The 23,503-nt window shown below is 35.5% G+C and overlaps 1 protein-coding gene across 4 annotated transcripts in view; it reads left to right on the forward strand.

Annotated features, from left to right (window-relative positions):
- Positions 1-20,299, forward strand: part of ENO4 (enolase 4) — a 29,261-nt gene extending 8,962 nt beyond the window's left edge. The window contains exons 3-14 of one of the 4 annotated variants that reach the window (XM_014057524.2): positions 707-897; positions 4,391-4,527; positions 6,382-6,551; positions 8,725-8,856; positions 10,062-10,127; positions 11,407-11,466; positions 11,909-12,073; positions 12,312-12,437; positions 16,075-16,270; positions 17,124-17,191; positions 18,152-18,269; positions 20,020-20,299. In XM_014057524.2, the coding sequence (XP_013912999.2) occupies positions 707-897; positions 4,391-4,527; positions 6,382-6,551; positions 8,725-8,856; positions 10,062-10,127; positions 11,407-11,466; positions 11,909-12,073; positions 12,312-12,437; positions 16,075-16,270; positions 17,124-17,191; positions 18,152-18,269; positions 20,020-20,153 (1,563 nt within the window). In that variant the 3' untranslated portion in view covers positions 20,154-20,299. The remainder of the gene's footprint in view (positions 1-706; positions 898-4,390; positions 4,528-6,381; positions 6,552-8,724; positions 8,857-10,061; positions 10,128-11,406; positions 11,467-11,908; positions 12,074-12,311; positions 12,438-16,074; positions 16,271-17,123; positions 17,192-18,151; positions 18,270-20,019) is intronic. The other 3 variants (XM_087725871.1, XM_014057526.2, XM_014057525.2) reach the window with 3 other exon arrangements.
- The last annotated feature ends 3,204 nt before the right edge of the window (positions 20,300-23,503 follow it).

Genomic DNA, 23,503 nt, shown 5'->3' on the forward strand with positions numbered 1-23,503 from the left:
CACCTTTGTATGATTGTTATTTTTTTTTTAAATGCAGTTTAAATACATTCTTCTTGTGTGTGATTTCTGTGCCTAAAGTTTTGATTTCCTGTAGTTTGATTAATTTAGGGCCAAGTTCAAATACTATTCTCTCATTTTACAACTGGGAAAATGTCCTTTTATGTTATTTTATAACGCCCTCTAATATTCTGGGGCAATTACAAAAATTAGTCATTTTCAAATTTTCATTTGAAAATATATTTCATTCATTACATATGCATTACATAGTTCATTACGCTGAACATATCAATTAGTTAGAAGGATTAAGATTACTCTCTTTAATTTTTCTTTCACTTCTTGAAAAATGGCATTAAGTTTTGTTCAAAATATGTATTAGGGGAACATTATAAAATATATTCTCAGAGTATTGATGAATCAATATTTCACATAAAAACTGTTTGTGTTAAAAAGAACTACATTAAAACTATATAGAATAAGTACAAGTGAAATAAGAAGCTTTGAATAAAATTTTACTGAACAATTAGAATCTATGGATTACCTTGGATAAATACTTGAAGTGGTATAAGTTTATGATATTTGTTAGTGGAAGTGTTTGGGGGAAAAAACCTTACATCAATAAAAAAAAGCTTTTAGTAAAAAGTAATTTCAATGTCATGTTTTCTATGTGAAATTTCAGTAATAAACATCTTTAAGTATTGTTGCATAGATTATTTGTTCTAGCATGATCTCATGTCATGCTGAAATTTTTGAAAGTGCTTCAGCAGAAGCAATTGATGCAGATGAAAAGGAAAGATCCGAATCTTTGAATACGGCAATTGAATGGATAAATGAATCACTGAATGAAATGCTCAGAGGCCTTCAACCTAGTGACCAACAAAGCATTGATGAGTTATTAGGGTAAGTGCCTCATATTTATTTTGTTTGCTAGGAAGTTTTTTAATTTTTATTTAAAATTCAATTATGTTGTAATTCAGCATTTGCACACAATACACTTGCAAACTAGAAGCAGTGTTCTTTAATACTTATTAGGGCATTTTGTTACATAAGTTAGTTTTCCACTAGGCAGTAAATCCTGCTATCATAAGTGCTCGTTATCTAAAAGGTTCCATCCATTAATAGCAATACTGAATGAATAAAATAATAGGTACCAAGAAGAAGGAGGGAGGATGGCAGCAATATGAGTGACTAGATTTCAGGGGCTGTAGTAACGCAAGAGAATACAAACCAATGCTCTCCATGGATTTGGTAATATAGCTCCCATTATCTGTCATTGGACTTGCTAATGAGAAATAGAGATCAAAACAGCCAGTCTCCCCCTGTATAAATTTTATTTTAAAAATTACATAAATAAATGATAAATATGAAAATATATAATGAAAAGTTAGAAAGAAATGAAAAAGACAACAGAAAAGTGTAAAAGTGTAAAAGTGTAAAAAGAGCCAAGGTGGCGCAGTGGTTAAATGCAGCACTGCAGGCTACTGCTAGATCAGCAGGTCAGCGGTTCAAATCTCACCGGCTCAGGGTTGACTCAGCCTTCCATCCTTCCGAGGTGGGTAAAATGAGGACCCAGATTGTTGGGGGCAATATGCTGACTCTCTGTAAACCGCTTAGAGAGGCCTGCAAGGCCTATGAAGCGGTATATAAGTCTACTGCTATTGCTATTGCTAAAAAGTTATTTAAGTAGAAAAAGAAAAGAAAATTGAACACACAACTTCCAATCTTCTCTACAGTAATTATAAACAAACTTGTTATCCATCCTTCCTCTTTCATTACAAGGTTCTGTCTCTTCTGTGCCATGCAGTTTGCTGAGTCAGCCAAACAGCCAACACAGTCCTAGGTTGATTAACAGATCCAAGATCACGTGAAGTGTTAATATCATGTTATAATGCCTTGCTAAGACTACACTAGGAATATTGCATCCCTTTTTGATCGCCATGATATAAAAAAGATGTTGAGACTCTTGAGAAAGAGTGCAGAGAAGAGCAACAAAGATGATTAGGGACTAAAAGCTAAAAGATGTGAAGAATGGTTGCAGGAATTGGGTATGTCTAGTTTAATTAAAAGAAGATCAAGGGCTAACATGATAGCCGTGTTCCAATATTTGTGGGGCTGCCACAAAGAAGAAGGCATCAACCTACACTCCAAACGGCCTGAAGGCAGGACAAGAAGTACAAAGTAATTTTTAAAATCTACATTATTCTTTATTATATCACAAAAAGCCAAAAACAGACTCTACCTAGTTGTTTCCTTCTCCAATTAAAAAATGAATACAGTATGGAATCCTGTTCTGACTCCCCCCCTTCTTCGCTCGTTAACAGACGACAGTCAGACAGACTTAAAAGGAAATAACTTTATCAGTCCTGGTTCACGCTGGCTGCGAGCCCAAAATAAACATAGATAAAGTCTCTGTCAACAAGGGTTACGCAGCAGAATGCAGAAACAAAACTCTTACAGCACCAGGTTTTCAAGAAGCAAAATCACTTATCCAAGTGTCTCACAACTCAAACAGGAACGGAACTGAATTCTCCATAAACGAACGACGAACCACGAACAAACGATGAATGTTGACTTCTGCAATCAGGGCGTGGCACCATCAGTCCTTTTATCTCCAGAAGATGACGCTAACGAGCCCCAGCTGCATTGTTATTCCTGCATCCTGACTCAATTCACAGCAAACTTCTGCTGAGTCACAACAGAATCCTATATATTTACTATTCACAAACTGGTTATAAAAACACATACAGGCACACATTCAGTTAAAGATAATTAAAAAAATAGAATTATTCCTTTTTATATAGGAACTGAGATAAGGTTGCTATAGTTTTGTACTGGTTAATAAACAATGCGGCAATAAAGGTTACACTTATTGTTTTAGACTGTTCACAATATATTTAATTAATAGACTGATCATAACTTTTTTGCATTTTGTAGTACTAGTGTAAGATTGACGTAAGACACAGCTGTAAGATATAGGTAACAATACAGCTTCTTGGAATGCAAATTGATCAATCAAGTAGTATTTATTTGATTTGTATCTATTGTTGCATATCTTTTTTTTAACTTTACCCTTTATTTGTATGTGTAAATACTAAGCTCAGTTTCCCTTCCATTTCAAATTTAAAGAGACCAAGATTTTACCTAATAATCACAGGTTTCCTTACAATAAATAAATCGGCTAAAATCAACATCAAAGATATAGATTTGAGGAATTGTTAAATTACTAATTATCTTTAAATCAGTTCCTAAATGGAATAATTTTAAATGCCGAATTAACTAAATACCTTCTTTGAATGATTTCTACCCTATATATTCTTCCTCTTCCAAGGGGACAGTTGTGCCAGTGAAGATCCAACTGAAGGAATCTCTGAAGTGGCACAGAACAATAATGTTTCCCCTTTAATTATGTGGATGATAGATTGGGGTAGTTGGCATTGCAGTCGCAGAAATATATTTCTTCCCTACACTATCCTACACTTTTCCAGTAACAGCATGGAAAGGAAATTAATAAGCTACCTTCATTTTATGAAATGTACTTTAATGATATTATATCATTTTCACAACTCTCCTTGAAACTTCTTCGAGGATGCAGTCCAGTGTGTGTTTGCTCAAAATAGAGCAAATGTTCAAGCAGCATGCACCAGTGAACAAGGAATGTAGGATGTTTTGCCCCTAACATCTGGAAGATACCAGATACTAATCATTAGAAGGACTACAATTTCAAAAGAAGATGATTTTCAATACTGAAGCACATGATAATGGATGGTGTATTAAGAGTGGTATCTCAAAACACTGATACCTACCATCCAAATATTAGAGAACTCCAAGAAGAAGAAGGTAACCATATAAGTATGATGGTTTTAAATCATTTTTAGTTCAGAAGGTAAAAAGCATTGAACAGAGATAAAATAGGAACAAAATTATGGATTTTGTGCACCCATTCTAGGCAATAATCTGGAAGAAACATTTTGGGATTGTTTGATGTACATAAAGAATGTATGAATTTGGGTTCCTCAAATAGGTGTGTATAATCACAAGGATTAAGAAGCATCATAGTAGGAAAGTTTAACTTCCAAAAGGTGACAGACATGCAACAAATGTGTACATACAAAGGTGTAAATATTTATAAAGCTAAAAATTGCAATGTTTATCATTCACAATACTTCCCCATTTGTTTTATTTTAATTGTTTGTTTTAGCATTTTGCAGGACTGCTTGGCCCTAAGGAAAGGCAAACTTAAAACTAACAACAATATCTTGAGCAACACACATTCAAATTCAGGTTCAAAATAAATGTTTTTGTGTGCCAGAGCACTTCCAGCTTATGACACTCTAGACTTTGCATTTGCAAAATCTAAAAAGGTGATTAGTCATGCTATTTCCTTTTATCACAGTAATTATTTTACAAAGAAATATGAACAAGACAAAGAAAAAAGGGAACCTGAAAAAGAAAAAGAAAATCAGGAAACGATGGCCCCTGCTTCTCCACTGGCTACCGTACCTCCTGGAAAAAAGAAACCAAACAAAGCAGGTTAGAAAATGAAATTCGAATAAATGAAATGGTCTTATACAATCGTTCAGTTACTTCTGGTTCTTCATGACCTGCTGGACACAAATTTTCCCTGGATTGTTCTCTAGTAACTCAATTTTTTAGTTCTTGAAAACTCCTGCTTGCATCATGAATGATGGTAACTAGCAACTTGTCTTCTATACAGGGGTGGGTTTCAACCGGTTCGCGGCGGTCCCCGGTTTTGACGAGATCTGCGCTTCCATGCATGCGCAGGATGCATACAGCACCTGCGCGATCCTCCAGGAGAAGCTGGAGCATCGCACAGACGCTAGTACGCGTGCGCGCACTGCACGCGTGCACGAGGACGCCGCCAGCCCCGTTCCAACTGAACCGGTTGGAACGGGGCGAGAAGCTCACCCCTGCTTCTATAGGTCTATTTTTTTGAGTCCATTTAATTATACTAAGCATGAGGGCTTTCCATGATTCCTGCCATTGCATTTTGTGTCCTCAATATTTAAGCTTTAGTTTCATTGTTAGTGTTCTCAGTCAGTAATCTGGTTTCACTGTATTTGGTACAATGATTTGTTCTTTCAGTGCAAGGTATTTTCACTGAGGTGTATCATTTAATGCCTTTCATATACATGTGCTTATGTCGGAAAACTGTAGATTTGACAATATTTATCGCTGCTGTCAATGTTATATATCTGTTCTTTAGTATTTTTGGCAGCTTTTCTACCAAATGGAAGATTTTTTTGTTTTATTTCATGACCACAGTCAGCATCCTTGTACATTCCCTGCAAAAGGAAGCAGTTTAGGATCCAGTAGTTCAAAAATTGGCTCCCCCCTGTTTTGTGCCTTGTGTATTTTGATATATTCTTAATTTACTGCAGACACCAGTGAATACCATATCTGACGATGAGGAAATAATGTTAGCAAATGCGTATTTTTAAAACTCTTTCTAAATCTCTGAGGAAATATTTAGTTTTTAGATTCTTAATAGTCTCCATGAAAAAGAAAAGATATTTGAATGTAACAAAAATAGAATTTGGCATTTTATGGAATATTTAATTGATTGTTGAGAATCTATGGAGAATATGTCCTGTTCAGACTTGTTGCTTCATATCATGACAATTCATCTATAATTTTCATTAAATGAGCTTTATAAAGAGGATCAATTTGTGGTGTGCTTCAAATCAACGTATCAAGTACATCTCAGTGTTCTTGAAAATGTTTATGTTCTACTGCTTAAAGAAGCTGTTAAATGTTTGGATCAAAAGTCAGATTTTCCATAGCACCCACGTGTCAGATTTTCAAACGATGCAGGCTTTTCTTTAACATTTGAGGACATAAATGTCACAGTGTGAAATGATGGTTGCTATGTTCTGTGCTACAAAATTCAGCTATTGTTAAGGTACCTAAATGGGAGCTACATAATTTTCCAAGTGTACCTTGGAGTCTGACTTTTTAAACATAAATATTATTTTGAAAATCTGTATGAAGTTTAAAAAATGAACATGATGAAAAAGTCAGTAAAGAGAAAATAACAGAACATTTTTGTCTGAGAAATAATATTTCAGCAAAGAGTTTGCAATATCTACCATTAAAACTTTAAGATGATATAAAAATAATGTTAGAAAGCTAGATGGATAGGTAGGAAAAGTTTAAAATGCACTTAGAATTATATTTCTTCAAATTCCTATTTCTGGATGAAGTGCCTGTGATTCCAGTTAAATTGTAGATTGAGAAACCTGAAGATTCCTTTCTTCATTTGTTTGACTATCAAAGCTTTAGGACGAAAAGTATCATTTTATTTATTGTGGTCTTGATAACATTAAGCAGAAACTGACTACATCCCTTTTCCCCCTGTCCTTTTAGGCAAAAAAATGTCTGTGATAGAAAAGCCAATAGTCCCAGCAGAACTCCCTGAACCTGTAGTTATGGGCAGTTTGGCCATTGGATGTACATCTCTTGCCATTGCAAAGAGTGCTGCAACTGTTCGTGACTTACCTTTGTACTCATATATTGCTTTGCTGAAACATGATCAGGTACGGATTCAGAATGCTCAGTTGAAATGGGAACAAGAGAGATGGCAGCCATGTGCACAAAGCCAAGTCTCATGCTATGTATAGTGAAAGTACTTAATCCATTGTAGCACCCTAAACAACCTGGGGTTGATGAGTTCCCTTCCCCTCTCGAATCGTATGGCTGTTGGTTGTTTTTAAATGCTCTGTATTTTGTAGTTTTTTGTGTTTCTCCCCTCTCCCCCCCTTGGGTTTGTGCGCCGCCCTGAGTCCCGCAGGGAATAGGGCGGCATATAAATAAAATGAAACTCAAACTCAAACAATATGGCAGATGTGATCAGCTCCAGTTTGCTAATTTTTTTTCAGTTTGATGACTGCTGCATCTGCATTTACAGTCAGTTGAAACCTTGCTTTTCAAAAAGTAAGTGATGAAGCAGAATTTTCAGGCTACTGTGTTTCACTATAAAAGTAAAACATGGTGGCCTGATCAAGAAGACGATCACTATAAACAATGTATTGTAGGGAATACTTCCCTGTCCCTGTAATGACTTCCTTTATATGAGGTAATAATAATTGAGGTAATTATTACCTCATAATTATTATTACCTCATATAATAATTAAATAAATATCATCTCATATAATTACCTCATATAATAATAATAATTAAATGGGATCTATTGTCATCAGATATGATGATGCCACCAGTTTAGATGATTAATACAGAAACAGAGCAAATTCATTCTGGATGCTGGTTGTTACTTACAGGCATTGATAGCAGTTGATCTTATTTGAGGTTCAAAAATTAAATAGTTAGACATGGTTATTATAGGGAGAGTGCCAAAATTGTTGGCAAGTCAAAAAGCAATCTGGGAAGATGGCCTTGGTAAAAACAGGTGATGTGAATGAAAATAAAGTCTTCCTAGCTTTCAAGCTCCCAGAACGAGCCTGTACAATAAATCTTTGGTCCCAGTGACTGACTCAGATTGCAACCTGCCAAACCTATCTGTATTGTTGCCGAGACAACTACATGGTTTTTCCTGTGTTTATCAAGAGTTGCGTTCAATTAAGGGAGATGTACATCACTTGCTGTTTCCTTAATTTTGATGTCTGTTATGAAGCAAAAATATAAAACAGCAACCATGATACCTGTTTGTGAGTTTCTTGAAAACATTTGGTTGCTTTCCATGTGAAACAGAATACTGAGCCAGATGGGCCACTGGAGTAACCGAACAGAATTTTCTTACATTGTGTTCTTATGGTATTTAAGTCTTTTCATGACTGATGTGTGTGAATATGATAGAAGAGATAAGAGTAATATATATCAGGTAGCCATTCTTGTCTTCCATCTCTTCGGGGCCAGAAGAGTGTACTAATCAATTAAACCAGTGGTTCCCAAACTTGGCAACTTTAAGACTTGTGGACTTCAACTCCCAGAATTCTCCAGCCAGCAGAGCAGAGCTGGCTGGAGAATTCTGGGAGTTGAAGTACACAAGTCTTAAAGTTGCCAAGTTTGGGAACCACTGAATTAAACCATTGGTTTTAGTTTGATTCAAGTATGAATTAAACCCATCACAAAACCTAAGCTATAAACTATAATTAACAAGTTCTTATTTAACCACAATTTAAGTCTAGATTTGAACACCATATTTGGCCTACCCATATTTTCACTTAGTTTATTGTCCATCTCAGCTCTAAATGTCAGTGAAATGAACAGGAATCATATTCTAATGTCTGTTTACTCTTGTTTCCCAACTCTGCTGTCAATATATAGGAATATTCCTACATCTGAATGACATTGAATTGAGGCAAATCCAAATCCTAAATTTACTTATTGCTATACTAATTTATGCTGTCTATCTCTGGCATTCAGGGAATGCCAGAACAAAATAAGGGATTTTTGTATACTGATTTATGATTATTCATTTTATTTTTCTGGTAGCTAAACTAGTCTTATTTGAACATTCCTGCCTAAAATTGGATATTTATGATCTTTAATGAAATTAAACTTTGCCTTGCTAGTCAATCATAGATGCAAATATGACATGTACATATGCAAATACAATCAACTTTCCTTTATGATCCAAATAATGTACAAAATAGTTTATAGTAAAACATAATATATGATTTAAGCAGACTTAGAGAGCCAGGCTTTTATTTTTAGTATAACCAATTAATGCTACATTATTCCCCATTTAGAAGATGCCAAAAGAACTGGTTATGCCACTACCAATGATAACAATTTTGAATTGTGGAAAATCATCACCTGGAAAACTGAATTTAATGAAAGAAGTGATGTTGATACCTCCCGTCTGGTTAACAGTTAAACAAGTACTGTATGCTGTTGTTCTATTTTGAGAATGATAAATGAAATGTTGAAAATAACTCAAGATTTTCATTGTATTCACATTGTATTCACCTTTCAGATGGAAATGCTATTTATCTATATCACTGTTATTTATTAAAACGGTTGGGTTTGAGCTAAATTCAAAATCTGTGTTATGTGTAAGACATCTCAGAAAAAAGAATTGGAAATACTGCTATGTTAATCAGACTATACAAAATACCTATTCAGTAAATAAATATGTAGCATTTCACCACCATGAAACATTATAGTTATAGATATACTTATAGACATAAGTATAGATATAGTAGCCTATCATTTTTCTTGCATTTATTTGGAAATGTCCAATGCTTCTTATAATGAAGGAAGGCAAGCAATAACCACATTGGAAAGATTTAACACAGTTTGCTGTAGAATAAAGAGGATTTATTTTTACCAAGTTTCACATTCCAAGACGATTAGTGTTAACCTGGTACAGAGGAAGCATTAGTTTAATGAAAAATTATTTAAAAACGTAGTTACAATGGTTCTAAAATGGATTTGAGAAATAGCTTTGACAGATAACTCTTGATCACCCAGAAAACCTTTGAATAAGTTTAATGACAAGATATATGATAATACAGTCCTCCATTATGGCTGAAACCACAAGTAAAAGAAATGTAACAGTAGGCTATGCAAAAAGTGAGACTACTTAGATATGGTTATTCGTTTTAGACCAAATATATAATTTCTGCTAAAGGAAAACTTGATTAACATAATGTGTCAATCTATTATCACCTCAGTACATGTAAACAGAATTAATTCTATTGTCTTAGAAGAAGTTACATGCTGACACAATTGTTGATTAATTTTGTTCATTTCACAGTGTTATATAATAAACAAACCTTAATAAAACTGAAAGATAATCATATTGAAAGGCATAAAAATAAATTAATCATCTTTAAAGTATAATTAAATCTGTACATTCCTGTACTGAATATGGATAAGAATTAGTTAAAATAAATGGCAAATGAAGTTTTAATTTGTTTTTGTATGGCACATCACTTTGGGAAATGCATTTCACAAGCAGAGCTCCATCCAGGGTGGGAATATTTTTGTAAAAAAAGAGAGAAGCGCCTTGATGATCTTAAAGCATGAACTAACTGATACAGGAAGATAGTCCTCCTTGACATAATGTTTTATTATTATACAGGCCATAACAAGATGTATGGATATTCAGAAAGAGATGTTGAAATTGATAGAAAAAATGAATAAAGAAGTAAGTCAAAAATAATAACACTTATTTAGGATATTCAAAAATGAATGCTATTGAATGAATGAATAAATAAATACATAGCACAAACACACACAAATTCCATTATGATGGAATTTGGAATTTGAATTTGGAGAAGGAGTGGGGTTGGATAGGGGGGGGGAATCCTGGCAGGAGCATCATGGTTTCCCAGGGAGGCGGCATTACATTCCAAAAAGAATCCCAAATTAAGAGATTGCACAGTTTTGAGTTGGATGGGGGAGATATGAAAAGGATCAGGTTGATATATATCACGTGGCTTATCTGTTAGGTTAGAAGGATATAGCTTTAGTCTGGCAAGATTCTGTCTACTAGTTGTAAACTAACAGGGAATTGGACTCAACTGGATTTCACAGTGTCATCTTTGGGCTTAGGTCTAACATGCCTACACTCATAGAAAGGAAAGAAATATCAGCAAGATGGCAAACCTCATAGTCTGTAAAACAAAAATAATTGCAGAGAGAGGGGGCAAAAACAATCCACAAAGAGCTACTGTTTGGACAGGGAAATGGAAACTCACCTGAGAAATGGGATGGAATGACGAGATGTGGTTGTTTGCACAAGAACCTTCTTTTCATTTAATTACAAGTTGCTATTTTTAACTAATAGGTGTTCATTATTTATAAAGCTGAGTCAGATAATTGTTGGCACAGTTTAATACAGTTTAATACAGTTTAATAATGCATTTCTACTTCAGACTAGTGTCGTATCACATACGGTTTATATTCATTTTACCTACATACAAATAGTCCTTGACTTACAACAGTTCATTTAGTGACCGTTCAAAGTTATAACGGCACTGAAAACTGTGACTTATGACCATTTTTCATAGTTACAATTTTTGCATGTCCTCATGGTCATGTGATCAAAATGCAGATGCTTGGCAACTGGTTCATATTTATGACCTTTGCTGGGTCCCAGGGTCATGTGATCACCTTTTGCAACCTTCTGAACAAGCAAAGCTAACAGGGTGTTAAAATTCATTTAACACTCGTGTTACTAGCTTAACAATTGCAGTGATTCACTTAAACAACTGTGCCAAGAAAAGGCGTAAAATGCGGCAAATCTTCCTTAACAAATGTCTCACTTAACAGCAGAAAATTTGGGCTCAATTGTGGTCGTAAGTTGAGGACTCCCTGTATTTTACCATGATGACTCGCGTGCTATAATGGCTGACAGTTTGTTACATTTTTCTGCATACTATGTTTTCCTAAACACTTTGTTCTTGAAAAATCCTTTGCAACAGTCTGCTTCTTCAATAGATGGCAAAAAAGCTGCTCAACGAGATGCAGGGAAAAAGACGCCGGTAAGGAGAAAAATAAAGTGGTCCTAAGGTTAAGCGTGATGAAAGATTAAAATTAAAATTATAAGGGAAAAAGCTTCGTAGCCATCCCTGACATATTGTCTAATACAACTTATTTACTATAAGACGGCATCTTTGCAATATTAACAAACTTAGCAATTGTTTTCATGTCCATCTGGTCATAGAAATTGGAAATAATAACTAGGAAGTTACCTGGTTGGTTTCTTGTAGGTAATGATAAATTATATGTAACTGAAATATTATCATAGTATTACTATGGTTTGACCTATGAAATGACCAAAAAGAGAAAGAGCCTCTAAAGGAGTTTAGAACAATATCATCCATATAGTTTTGATGGAATGGTTCAAGAAGGGCAGGCATTCAGAAGTCAGCAAACTATTTTTTGTAAGTTAATATTTGTTTTCTATATATTATTTATTCACAGATTCCTGTTTCTAAAAAAATATCCCATTTAGGTTGTCTGGTAATGGGATACGACAGTCTGGAACCATTAACCTTGATCCAATCAGCATGCACACATCTTTCCTTGGAATTAGGAACAGATATATACTTGGGGATAAATTGTGCTGCTCATGAACTAATGGACTATGTAAGTTTTATTTTCAATAATTTATCATTGGTTTTCCTCTTTTGGGGGGAATGTGTTATGATAATGGAGTACTGGTATGATAATGAGACAAATGTGGTAAGCAAATTGTTCACCTATAATAGTAGACTGTTGTAAAATCTCAGTATATATAATTCCACAATTAGGCTTGACCTTAACTTGTTTTTTTTTAATGGATAGCTTCATATTTAATAGATTTTGTCAATATTTTACACTCTAGAATAAAGGAAAATATGAAGTAATTGTTGGAACACTTAAATCTGCTGATGAAATGGTGGATATGTATGTAGATCTGCTTAAGAAATTCCCTTCTATTTTAACATTAATAGATCCATTGAGAAAAGAGGTAAGTTCCTTTTACTTATACAAAAATATATTTAAATTTGCATTACTTTTTAAAAGCAGCATCTAAAAATGAAAGAAATATGTAGATGGTGATGTTTTAACAATCATGCATTTTAAAGAAAAGAATGAAACATAGATGAAGGAAATTATACTGAGGTTCTTTCTCCAACAGATTATTGTGGTTCAATAACACTGGACTAGTCTTGCTTAAATCCACTTCAAATGCTCTCAAGGGGGTTGTGATTAATTTCCATTGATTTAAAAAGAATTTAAATGACATGTGTATGTGTCTGTGTTTGTGTCTGTCTGTCTGTGTGTCTGTCTATGTGTATGTATGTATATACTGTGTGTGTATGTATATATACAATACAATACAATACAATACATACATACATACATACATACATACATACATACATACATACATACATACATGCTTCTCTGAAACTGGATTTAAGCATCATTTTCTAATCATTTATCCATACAATTAAAGTTGTTAAAAGGAGCTTTTTGAAGCTTGGTTAGCTGGTATTTTAGAATGCATAAGAAGCCATAAGATATCTACGTATTGCTCTGCTCATATCTGACTCTGGTCAATATTGTAAGACCTAATAATAATTTACTCAGAACTCTAGGATTTTTTACATCTCCTTATTTCATAATGTGAAATATTTATCAATTTGATTAATAACAGGATACTGCTGACTCCTCCTTCCATCCACACAATTATCAGTTTCTTGTAAACGTAAAAGCGAAAAGGCTTTTCCATTGCTGCTGAAGCTCTTCCACTTAGAGAAAAAAAAGTGTCTAAAGACCATTGTCACTCTGTGTGTAGCAATTAATTCTATAGTCAGTGGCAACTGAACCATATAAGTTACAAATACAGTAGAACCTCTGGTAACGACCATAATTCGTTCCATAACTTTGGTCGCAACCCGATTTGGTTGTGACCCGAATCTAATTTTGGAAATTTGGCGCTTACCAAAAAGAATGGCGCGCGAGGGGAAATTGTCCACAAAAAAAGTGTGAATTTTAGGGTTAGAGCCCAATTTGTCGTGGTCAGAAGCGTATGCGATCAAAGGTTCTACTGCCGTGATGGCAAACCTATGGCACGCGTGCAACAGGTGGTATTCGTAGCCATTTCTTGGGGCTGATTTTGGCCTTCATTTTAGCCAGTTTTTCAGCCTTCGGAGGCTTCAAGAAAGCCTCCTGAAGCCTCCGGAGGATGACAAAATGGCCCAATGCACAAAATGGAAGTTATGCGTCACCCCAGCACAGCTATGGCCTTCTTGGAGAAGTAAGTCACTGCGGAGAGCTCCAGCTGGGCACCAGCTGCGCTGGAGGAGCCGCCATCCTCTGGTTCCCTTTAGCCTTTCTGCTTTCCCAGACTCCAAACGTTCCCATTTCAAAAGATAAGCCACCACTCAGAAGAGCCAGCCAGTCATTCCCTCCAGAAGCCTAACACTGCAGGCTCTGCACCTTCAGCCTGAGCAGTTGGCCGAGTAGTTGGTGAGGGAGGCTTGGGGAGGGGGGGGGAGGGGGAAGCGCCTCTTGTCTTATGTCTGCCAGAATAGCAAACAAGAAAACACCCTTCTTCCCATTTCTTTGAAATAGACAAGCTCAGTATACAAAGCCGTGCTTGGGGCTTTCTGAGAAGCCTTTCTTCTTCTGAGACACTTTTGTTCTTCAGCTGATCTCTTCTCCTATTTCTGATCTTCCCTATTCCTTTCTGTTTGTTTCCACCCCTGTCCTTCCTTCTTTGGATCAATCAGCAAATCTTAAGGTAGCTGCCTTTTGGAGTCCCTTGGATCCAGACACTTGCACAAATGGTTGATCCGGTTAAAAACAAGCCTGGCTAAGGTGGCTGGTGATCCAGTTGTTCTCTAAATTGTCAGTTAAAAAAAAACTTTAAAAATTAAAAAGCGTGAGAAAATAAAGATTAACTAGGCTGGCTAAAACTGAAAGTTAAATGCAAGTGTGTGTGTGTGTGTCTGATTGGTGGCTGCAATGTTCTCTCCAAACATTCCGGGTATTGTTACAGGTAGGTGGGATTTTGCCATTTGCTAACTCTTGAGATCGTTCTCTCCCTCCCTCGCCCCTCCCCCACCGTTATCTCCTGCTTGCAACTCTTCTGCTTGCAAGTTTGGCAGAGTCCGGGGAGGGGCAGGCATTGTTTCTATATGTTTTGATCTGGAATCAATTCCCCAGGTTTCACTTTAGAACTCTTGGGAAGCTTCCTTGGAAAGAGCCAAACTTGGGGTGGATTTTTGGAGAATGGAGCCGGGCTTTTTATAGTGATCTTGCCCTGGGGTTTTTTTTTCTTTTTTTGCTGGGGGATGGCTAAAACTGAAAGATAAACGCAAGGGTCTGTGTGTGTGTGTTTCCATTCATTGTGATCTGGAATCAATTTCGCAGGTTTCACTTTAGAACTCTGGGAAGCTTCATTGGAAAGCTGGGGTCCTGCTCTTTATAAGAGATTTTGACCTGGGTTTTTGTTTCCTTTTTCTTTTTGCTGGGGGCTGCATGCAGGCCCCTTAGAACTACAGCTTCTCCCTCCTCAGCATTGGAAACTTGTGAGTTTCGGATAGAAATAGCCATCTTATTCAACTGGCCTCTTTCAGGGCATTTCCAGGCTGATAGGCCTAATTGGGGCCATCTCCAAGACATCTTAAAGGAGAGGGGCTCAAGCCTTCCGAGGTAGTGGACCCCCCCCCCAAAAAAAACACCTAGCTCTCCTTCTGGAACCTCGGTCTTAAAACAAACTAAGAAGAGATCTGGCTTACCTTGAAAGGCCTGTCCTGGCTTCAGCCCTCCCAAGGTCACATGTGCATGTGCAGGGGGCACAGCGTGGGGGGGATTAAGTCATGGGGTGGACATGCGAGCCCATGCAATAGCATGCATGCTCATGCTTTTGGCACCCGAGGCGAAAAAGGTTCGCCACTGCTCTTCTACTCTTCTGTTAGTTTTAAAAAGAGGATGGTGAGGACAGTGAGGAAGTGATGTGCTGCACTCCTAAAATCTTACATTGTGCTAGTGTTAGTAGCTTGCCATAGCTTCATGTTCCATAGCAGTAAAGCATTTAGGATCAAAGCTTCTATCAATTCTACTATGAAGTTATTTAGCAGTATACAAAAACACATGTACTGAAAATATACATATACCTCCACACTCTACATATATCCCAGCTATTCTCCTTGCCTTACATTCATGCATACTTTTTCTTCTTTCATGTGTGTTTGTGTTTGCATCTTTGTGTTGCGTGTGAGAGTAAGATACTTTTCCTGTGTATAACAGGAAAGTATGTATGTGAGGGGAGGCTTTTAATAAAGCTTTGATAAAATTGCAGCACTTTTGCTCTTGCTGACTTGCAGTTCTGGATTTCAGTTCTTCTGTTAGGGCTTCTAGATAAATTGAAAAATGATTTTATTGTGTACCTTCATTCACCCTAGTACTGAATTTACTGATGTTAAGGCTAAAAGAGTCTCATTTAAAAAAGAATTACGGTAATATTTTGCCTTCTTGTCTAGAGGTAATACCTGAAATAAATTTCATGTGCAATCACACTTGTCCAACAAAAGAATATTCTATTCTATTCTGTTCCATTCTGTTCTATTGTATTCTTTTTGCTATCTTTACAGGACAGCCAACAGTGGACCCACCTGTGCAATGTCTTGCGTTCTAAATGTTATTTAATTGCAGAAGACTCATGCAGGAGTTTGACAAAACTTCTGGGTTCTAAAAAAAGCGATATGCCAAAATGCAGCGGCCTTGTCATAAAACATATCAATGAAGCTAAAATTTTGGACCTTATACAAATGACCCAGCGATTAGATGGTGAGGAAAGAATTGTATATCAAAATTCAATAGTAGCTCTAAAAATATAGAGCTTTTTATATGTAGTAAACTATTTAATAATTAAACATTCTTATTCATCAAAATTTGTTTTCATGATGGTTTGACAGTATAATTTGGGACTCATTTTAAAATACATTAGTTGAATGTTTAGATATAATTCAGCTTTCCGTGGTATAGAAACCTTCATGTATCTCTTATAGTATTGGTTTGTGTCACATATTTCCCATCATTCTTTATGGACCTCAAAATGTAACAGATTTAAAATGTTAATATTCAGATTTTTATTTGTATCAGCTAGATTGTTCATTTAAAGAAAACAAAAAATCTGTACTCAACAGAAAAAGATTATGTTTATTTTAAATATACTTTTAATCTGATTATCTCTACTGTAACAGTTGTGGGGACTGTTAAAAGCAAGTAATACTTTACAAATACAATATACTTTAGCTTTTCTGGAGTTTGTACACAATCCAATGCAGAATAAATACGTTTAAATAGATATAAACATTCAACACTACTTGGCTATGGGCAGATGATTTTGTACACTATAAATAAGTCATAATAAAACCAAACTAGATTGCAATAATAAAATAATTGTGTATTTCCAGAAAGACAGCTATATTAGTTTGCTACAGCAAAACTAATATAAATTTAGTGTATTTAAGGAATTATCTGCTTAATGAAACTGAAACTTTTCTGGACTAGGGTTTATTTTATTAGTGCACAAAATTTAAATTTATAGTAAATTACTTTTCCGTAATTTTACATTTAAGACAATGATTTACAAACTATAGAAGTTTTATGAAATTAAAAGCCCTTGCATTCAATACAGGTTGGAAGCACCTTTCCATCTTAGGAAGTCCAGATGGAGAATCTTGTGATGATAGCCTTGCAGACCTGGTATGTATGGAAAATTTCGCAATTGACAAAGCTTTTTATCTTGAGCTGCTTCCTAGGAGAAATGTTTAGCTAGTAAAGAGACATATAACCTTTGAGGAAATTGACTTTTTGAAGAAAGTTGCCTTTTAAAGTGAGGTAATATTTGAACATTCAAGGGAAAAACAGCAGAGTAGGCAAGAGAAGCAAACAGCAAATACATAGTGTCTCTTGCTGACATTTTTAAGGAAAAGTTGAGTAAATTATTCAAACATAGGGCAGTAATAGTATTTCCTTGTTTTAATGTACTCCAGTTGATTTTTTTTAAAATTAAAGTATAATTATATAGAGGATGTCACTTGAAATGATGACTTACTTAATGTGTCATGCCATAGGTTCACATCCTGGGCCTAGTAATATTCAGACTATTAAGTTGCAACACTGTTCCCCCCACCCTTGTTCTGTGTCCTCCCAATACTTAGTTGATATCTTCTCCTTATAAATAAAAACAGGTAAATTATCTACTAGAAGCCAGATTTTAGTTCATTATACTTATCAAATTCACTCTAATGTTGCAATTTAAGAGTTATATGATTTTAAGGTTTAAACTGCAGCTCACAATTCAACTGAGATTTTTGCTGCTTTAAGAAACAAATATGCAAATCTTTTATTAATACTTAAACTGTGACGGGAAAAACACAAGAACAAAACACACACATACATGCAGTAGAGAGAGAAAAAGAAAGCAATAGATAAAAATATATGAAATACATATTTTTAAACAAAACATTGATCATACAGAATAATATTGGTACTGGCAGTTACAAATTCAGCTTTTTAATTATGAGCTTTCATATAGGGTTGAAATATTGTATATAGGACTGTAATTAAAGCCTCTATTTAATCGCCCAATTAGGTTAGTCAGAATAAACCACCAAAGTTTTCAGCTATGGGTTTTTAAAAAAAAGAATTTATTTGTCCTAGGCTGTTGGACTGGGAACCAAATTCATCAAACTGGGAGGTCTTTCCCGTGGAGAGAGGATAGTCAAGTACAATCGACTTCTTGCAATAGAGGAAGAACTGAAAAAGAAAGGGAGGCTTTGTAAGAACCTCTTTCTTACTTTGTTTTCAGTGCTTAATGAATAAGAACCCAGAGATTGGAGAAAGTGACTGAAATCACTCTGTAGGAGGGGAAGAGAATCAAAAGACTGTAAATAAGCAGTTGCAGAAAACTGGATGACATTTGCCATGAGTTATATTGTCCTGATGATGAGTTATCTATTTATCTGAATGTTAAAGTAAAATTTCTTGGAGGGAGTAGGCCACAACAGTTCAATGCATTTAATTGGTTGAAATCATCACCAAGGGAGAGCATTTCTGAAAATTCTTACATTGATGAATATTCACATGTTGTGGAGGAAACTTTAAAATGCGATTCATCGTTTTCCGAATAGAATCAAAGACATTATTATATATAAATTGCATGTACTAGGAGCGGTACATGGAGAGATACTAAAAATGGGGATGTGACACAAATTGCATACAAGAGATTCAACTTCTGCAAAATTCAATTCAAACTAATAGTTTGAACACATGCTGCTTTTTTGAAAGTTTTTAATTGATCCACAACAATGGGTTAATGATAAAAAATAAAGCCAGAACAGAGAAAACTGCCTCAAGCCAGACATGGCAATTTGTCCATAAAAAATCAAACTGCTAACTGGCTGTGGTTTGCAGGGCAACATTCACCAATCTAGTGTTGTTTAAATGCATTTGGAAGACACATTTCAGTATGACAATAACAGGCTAAATGAGGGTTCTCCAGAACCCTCACTTAGCCTGTTATTGGTCATATGGAAATATGTAGTCCCCAAATGCATCTAGACCAGAGGTTTCCAGCCCAGTCCATGGACCAGCACTGGGTCCCAGCATGCTAGAAACCGGACTACACAAATAAGCAAAGTCCCATCTATGGAATGCAGGCAGTAAGTGAAGCCACTCTCTCTTCAGTCCGTGGAAAATTCTCTCTCCACGGAACTGGTCCCTGATGCCCAAACGGTTGGGGGGCGCTGATCTAGACAACACCAGATTTGAGAATGCTGCCCTACAAACCACAACCAGTTAACAACTTGTTCTTTACAAGATAAATTGCCAGGTCTAGCTTGTGCCAATTTTCTCTGTTCTGGCTTTATTTTTTGTCATTAATCCATTGTTTTGGATCAATTAAAACAGGCTTTAAAGAAACGGTGTGTATTTTTTAGATTTTATTTAAAATATTGGGGTGGGGTGTGTGTCTTCAAATGGTTTGGCAACTTTTCCATAAAAGGTCATTGGAATGACCAGTGCTTGTTTGCATTGTTCAAACCTCTGGATATAATTCTTCCCTTTGCTTACTTTTTATACATGGCAGGATCCACAAAGGATAGAACAGAACCCTTTTAACTTGCAAATATGAGTAAAAAAGCAGACATCTCATTAACTTGTTTCCAAAATTAGAACACGTTTGTGTTTCCCGTGTGTTAATATTGGAGACCTGTGCACATTTGTACTGTATTCTATATTCATGAGCTGAAATTTACATTCCTTGATGAATGGAGCAGGAATGGTAGCAGATATAAGTGTCCGTAAACCTTCCATTTACTATTGCAATCTAGCATAGATTGCAGGATAGGCAGGAATAAAAACAAAAACTTGTGTGATGTGGCATATACCTGATGAGAAGTAAAGGAAAAATCATTGATATTTAAAGTTATGCAAAAACACTTTCCCCCTTCAAATATGAACATGAATTCAAAACACTCCATGCATTTTTCTTTACTGTATTTGTTATATGGCTATGTATTCCTTTCTAGGTGAAAGAGAGGAGTACGAATTTATTGACTTTACTGAGGAGGAGGAGGAAGAAGGAGAAGAGGAAGAAGAAGAGGAGGAAGAAGAATCTGATCATACTGATTCTCCTTTCGGGAGTAGACAAGCTGTAGTCTAGAAATTAATGTTTCAGATTTGGCATTGGTGGATTCAAGCTGACCCTGGAATTCTTTTGGGAATGCATAATGTCTTTCCCAAGACACCAACTGTGATAAAAATATAAATTTATTTCTTATTATTATTAAAAAAAAGTTTTATTTTGGGTTTTATTTTGTCTTCCTGTTGCAGTGTACACAGCATTCAACACAATGACTGAGTATTTCTTCCTTTCAATTCTACTTATTCCTATGTTTAGTTCTACACAAATAAGGCTGTCTTCTGGTAAGATTTCTTTCAGTGGGAGAAACTAACAATATGTATTATAGAGGATTATAAAATCAATGATTCATTAAATTCCACTAATGCAAATATTTGTTTGAATAGTAACCAGTGTTGATGTGGGATTTATCATAAAATTCTTTATTCCAAATATGCATCAGCCTAATAATTGACAATTTAAAAAGAAAAAAACCAAAACATCTTTGGTTTGTTGTTATTTCAATTAACAAGTAGCCCTCTATAAATGGAAAGTATTTTTATTAGAATATTAAAGTTATATGAACAATTCGGATCAGGAATAATGTTTATGGGCCAGTACTATGATTACCAACTAGAGGTTTGCAGAATTAGTGTAGATACCTAGTGCAATATAATGCAATTTATAGTGACCCATCAGTTTTTCTCCATGTCTGTAAATTTATATGTGAAGAATGAAAACAACTGTAACACAATACTCCAGAAACAACAAATCACAATAATTTTGGGGAAATAATGGCATTTTTAATAAGCAACATCAAAACAATAATTAATTTCATACTAGAAGAGTTTAAAAGAAAAGTGTCTTTTAAAAATGTTTATATTTTCAATAATTCCAAAAATATAGAAATTATATTAAATTCAACTAATATAATGCATAATTAGGAATAAACATTTCTCCACTTTTACAAATTATTAATTCACCATTCAAATCGTAGCATTCTTTATTGGTCAAGCATGATTAGACACACAAGGAATTTGTCTCCGGTGCATAAGCTCTCAGTGTACAAAAAACAACAATAAAGTGACATGTCATTAACCATAGCTGTAATCATTAATCATGATGCAACAAACAAAAAAAAAGGAAAAGGAAAAGCAAGGAAACTTAAAGCTACCCCATTAATAATGCCATCCAATGGATTATGTATTTTTCCTGAAGAATGCATTGAGGAAAAATGCCATCTGATTTTTCATGGAATTTAATTCCAAATACATAAACTTTATTATTTACTTTACATTTAATGACAAGCATTAAACACGTACTGATCAAGTCAAACTAATAAATTAGATTCAACCTTAGTCCTCACTACTAATCATGATTTCAAGAGCCGAAGTGGCGCAGTGGTTAGGGTGCAGTACTGCAGGCCACTTCAGCTGACTGTTATCTGCAGTTCAGTGGTTCTAATCTCACCGGCTCAAGGTTGACTCAGCCTTCCATCCTTCCGAGGTGGGTAAAATGAGGACCCGGATTGTTGTTGGGGGCAATACGCTGACTCTGTAAACCGCTTAGAGAGGGCTGAAAGCCCTATGAAGCGGTATATAAGTCTAACTGCTATTGCTATTATCAGAAAGTTCTTAGCAGTGCACTCAAACAAATATTTAACTGCAAACTGCTGAGGTTTCATCACAATTGCCCACTATATTGGAAATGTATAGTTTTAGAAACATGAGTAAACTGTACTCAAGGTAGCCTATTGCATATTTATTGATGTTTCTGTTTAAAAAATGATGACCAAATGTAGCAAATTAGCTATTTTGTCTTTTTTACTGAATTCATTGTATTCTATATGGTGCCATATTTAATGCCTCTCCTGAGTTAGAAGACTGACTGTTCTCAGGGAGCTTGCTGATGATGAGGTAAACATCATTTGGCTAACGCATATTCCATTGCCTCCATACCATGCCCTGAAATATGTAGAAATTCATGTGGAGGTATATTACTGATGGTTCCACCACAAAACCGCGGATGACAAAATCGCGGTCGACAAAAGTGCGCATTTGACGTCATCACAGCGCGACGAAAACATCGCGCTGTGATCGAAAAATGTAAAAATAAAGCGAAAACCTTACCCTAACCCCCCCAAACCTAACCCTAAACCTAACCCTTAACCTAACCCTAAATCTAACCCTAAACCTAACCGTTAACCTAACGCTAAACCTAACGCTAACCCTTAACCTAACGCTAAACGTAACCCTAACCCTCTAAACCTAACCCTAACCCTTAACCTAACCCTAAACCTAAACCTAACCCTTACCTTTATGTGAATCGGCTTGCTTTAATTTTATTTTTATTTCAATTTTTAATTTTTTTCATCGCGCTGTGATGACGTCAAATGCGCGCTTTCTTCGATCGCGCTTTTGTGGACCGCGGTTTTGACGGGTCACGATTACTGATATATTTTAATATTATATTGTAGAAACAGAGCAAGGCACACATACATACACACATATACATACATACAACACATATACATAGCTACCCAGGATGGTATTATCTAACTATAAATTCAATCCCAGGCAAGAGTATTTGGCCACGTACAAGGATTGAAATCAAACATCACTGTCTAAGCAAGCCATTTCAAATAGCATGTCTTATATTGCTGGGAAGCACTTGACAAAATCAACAAGACATAACCGGCAGTTTGTTTAGTCAAAAACAGTAACCACAAACACATAACGAATAAATGCCATGTAATCTTCTCAAGGTAGCGCAAAATTGTAAAACAAGTTTATTTTCTGATTGTAAAAAATTGCTGAAGACCACAAAAGCTGAGCATGGCATTCGTATAACCCCTCCCTCCCTAGATTTTAGCCTCAATTCAATATCAACCAAAAAGTATGAATGAATAGAGTCCGATATTAAGTATACATTTATAGCAACTAGATGAGTGTTTCTCAACCTTGGCAACTTGAAGATGTCCGGACTTCAACTCCCAGAATTCTGGGAGTTGAAGTCTGGACATCTTCAAGTTGCCAAGGTTGAGAAACACTGAACTAGATATAAGCTTTAAAATAGGGGTACCCAATCCTAGCAGCTCTAAAGCTTGTGGACTTTAAATCCCAGAGTTCCTCAACCAGCATGACTGGCTGGGGAATTCTGAGAGTTGAAGTCCACAGGTCTTAAAATTGCCAAGGTTGGACATTCCTGCTCTAGACTGTATAAAAGGCAGTAAAACAAAAGTGCAAGAAACTTATATATATATATTCCATTCCTCATGCCCAGTTGAGCAATCTGAGCCACTCTTTTTCTAATAAGAGAAATATTTCAGCTACTCTGAAATGCCATATAAATTGCATAGTTCTACGATTCCTGCTGTTTTTCTTAGAAGAGGC

This window comes from Thamnophis sirtalis, unplaced genomic scaffold (assembly GCF_051295495.1).
Source record: "Thamnophis sirtalis isolate CommonGarterSnake01/CBP01778 unplaced genomic scaffold, rThaSir2_p1.2 scaffold_11, whole genome shotgun sequence".
Classification (NCBI taxonomy): Eukaryota; Metazoa; Chordata; class Lepidosauria; order Squamata; family Natricidae; genus Thamnophis; species Thamnophis sirtalis.